The sequence below is a fragment of the Pterocles gutturalis genome, unplaced genomic scaffold, assembly GCF_000699245.1.
Source record: "Pterocles gutturalis isolate BGI_N339 unplaced genomic scaffold, ASM69924v1 scaffold46840, whole genome shotgun sequence".
In the NCBI taxonomy this organism is placed as follows: domain Eukaryota; kingdom Metazoa; phylum Chordata; class Aves; order Pterocliformes; family Pteroclidae; genus Pterocles; species Pterocles gutturalis.
In genome coordinates, this window is record NW_010142519.1 from 934 (window position 1) to 1,255 (window position 322).

Here is a 322-nt window from a genome sequence, read left to right on the forward strand (position 1 = left end):
TCATCATCAGCCTGGTGTTGCCTATTTGCAAGGACGCCTGCTGGTTCCACATGGCCATCTTTGACTTTTTCACGTGGCTTGGATATCTCAACTCCCTCATCAACCCCATCATCTATACTATGTCTAACGAAGACTTCAAACAAGCTTTCCACAAACTCATACGTTTCCGATGCACAAGCTGAAAAATTTGGAATGCGATGTGTTCCCTGGAGCTGCCCCCATGCACGCCCGTGCCCGACGCTACAGGTAGGTGCGCTCCCACGCCCCCGCGATGCTCGGGCTGGGAAGGGAGAGGGGTGGGGAGGAGGAATCGGGAATGGGG

At 54.3% G+C, this 322-nt stretch overlaps 1 protein-coding gene across 1 annotated transcript in view; it reads left to right on the forward strand.

Annotated features, from left to right (window-relative positions):
* Positions 1 to 240, forward strand: part of HTR1B (5-hydroxytryptamine (serotonin) receptor 1B, G protein-coupled) — a gene marked incomplete at its 5' end in the record, with an annotated part of 1,166 nt that extends 926 nt beyond the window's left edge. The window contains 1 exon segment of the mRNA XM_010084385.1: positions 1 to 240. This exon segment is cut by the window's left edge and continues 28 nt beyond it. Within this exon segment, the coding sequence (XP_010082687.1) occupies positions 1 to 182 (182 nt within the window).
* Between the last annotated feature and the right edge of the window lie 82 nt (positions 241 to 322).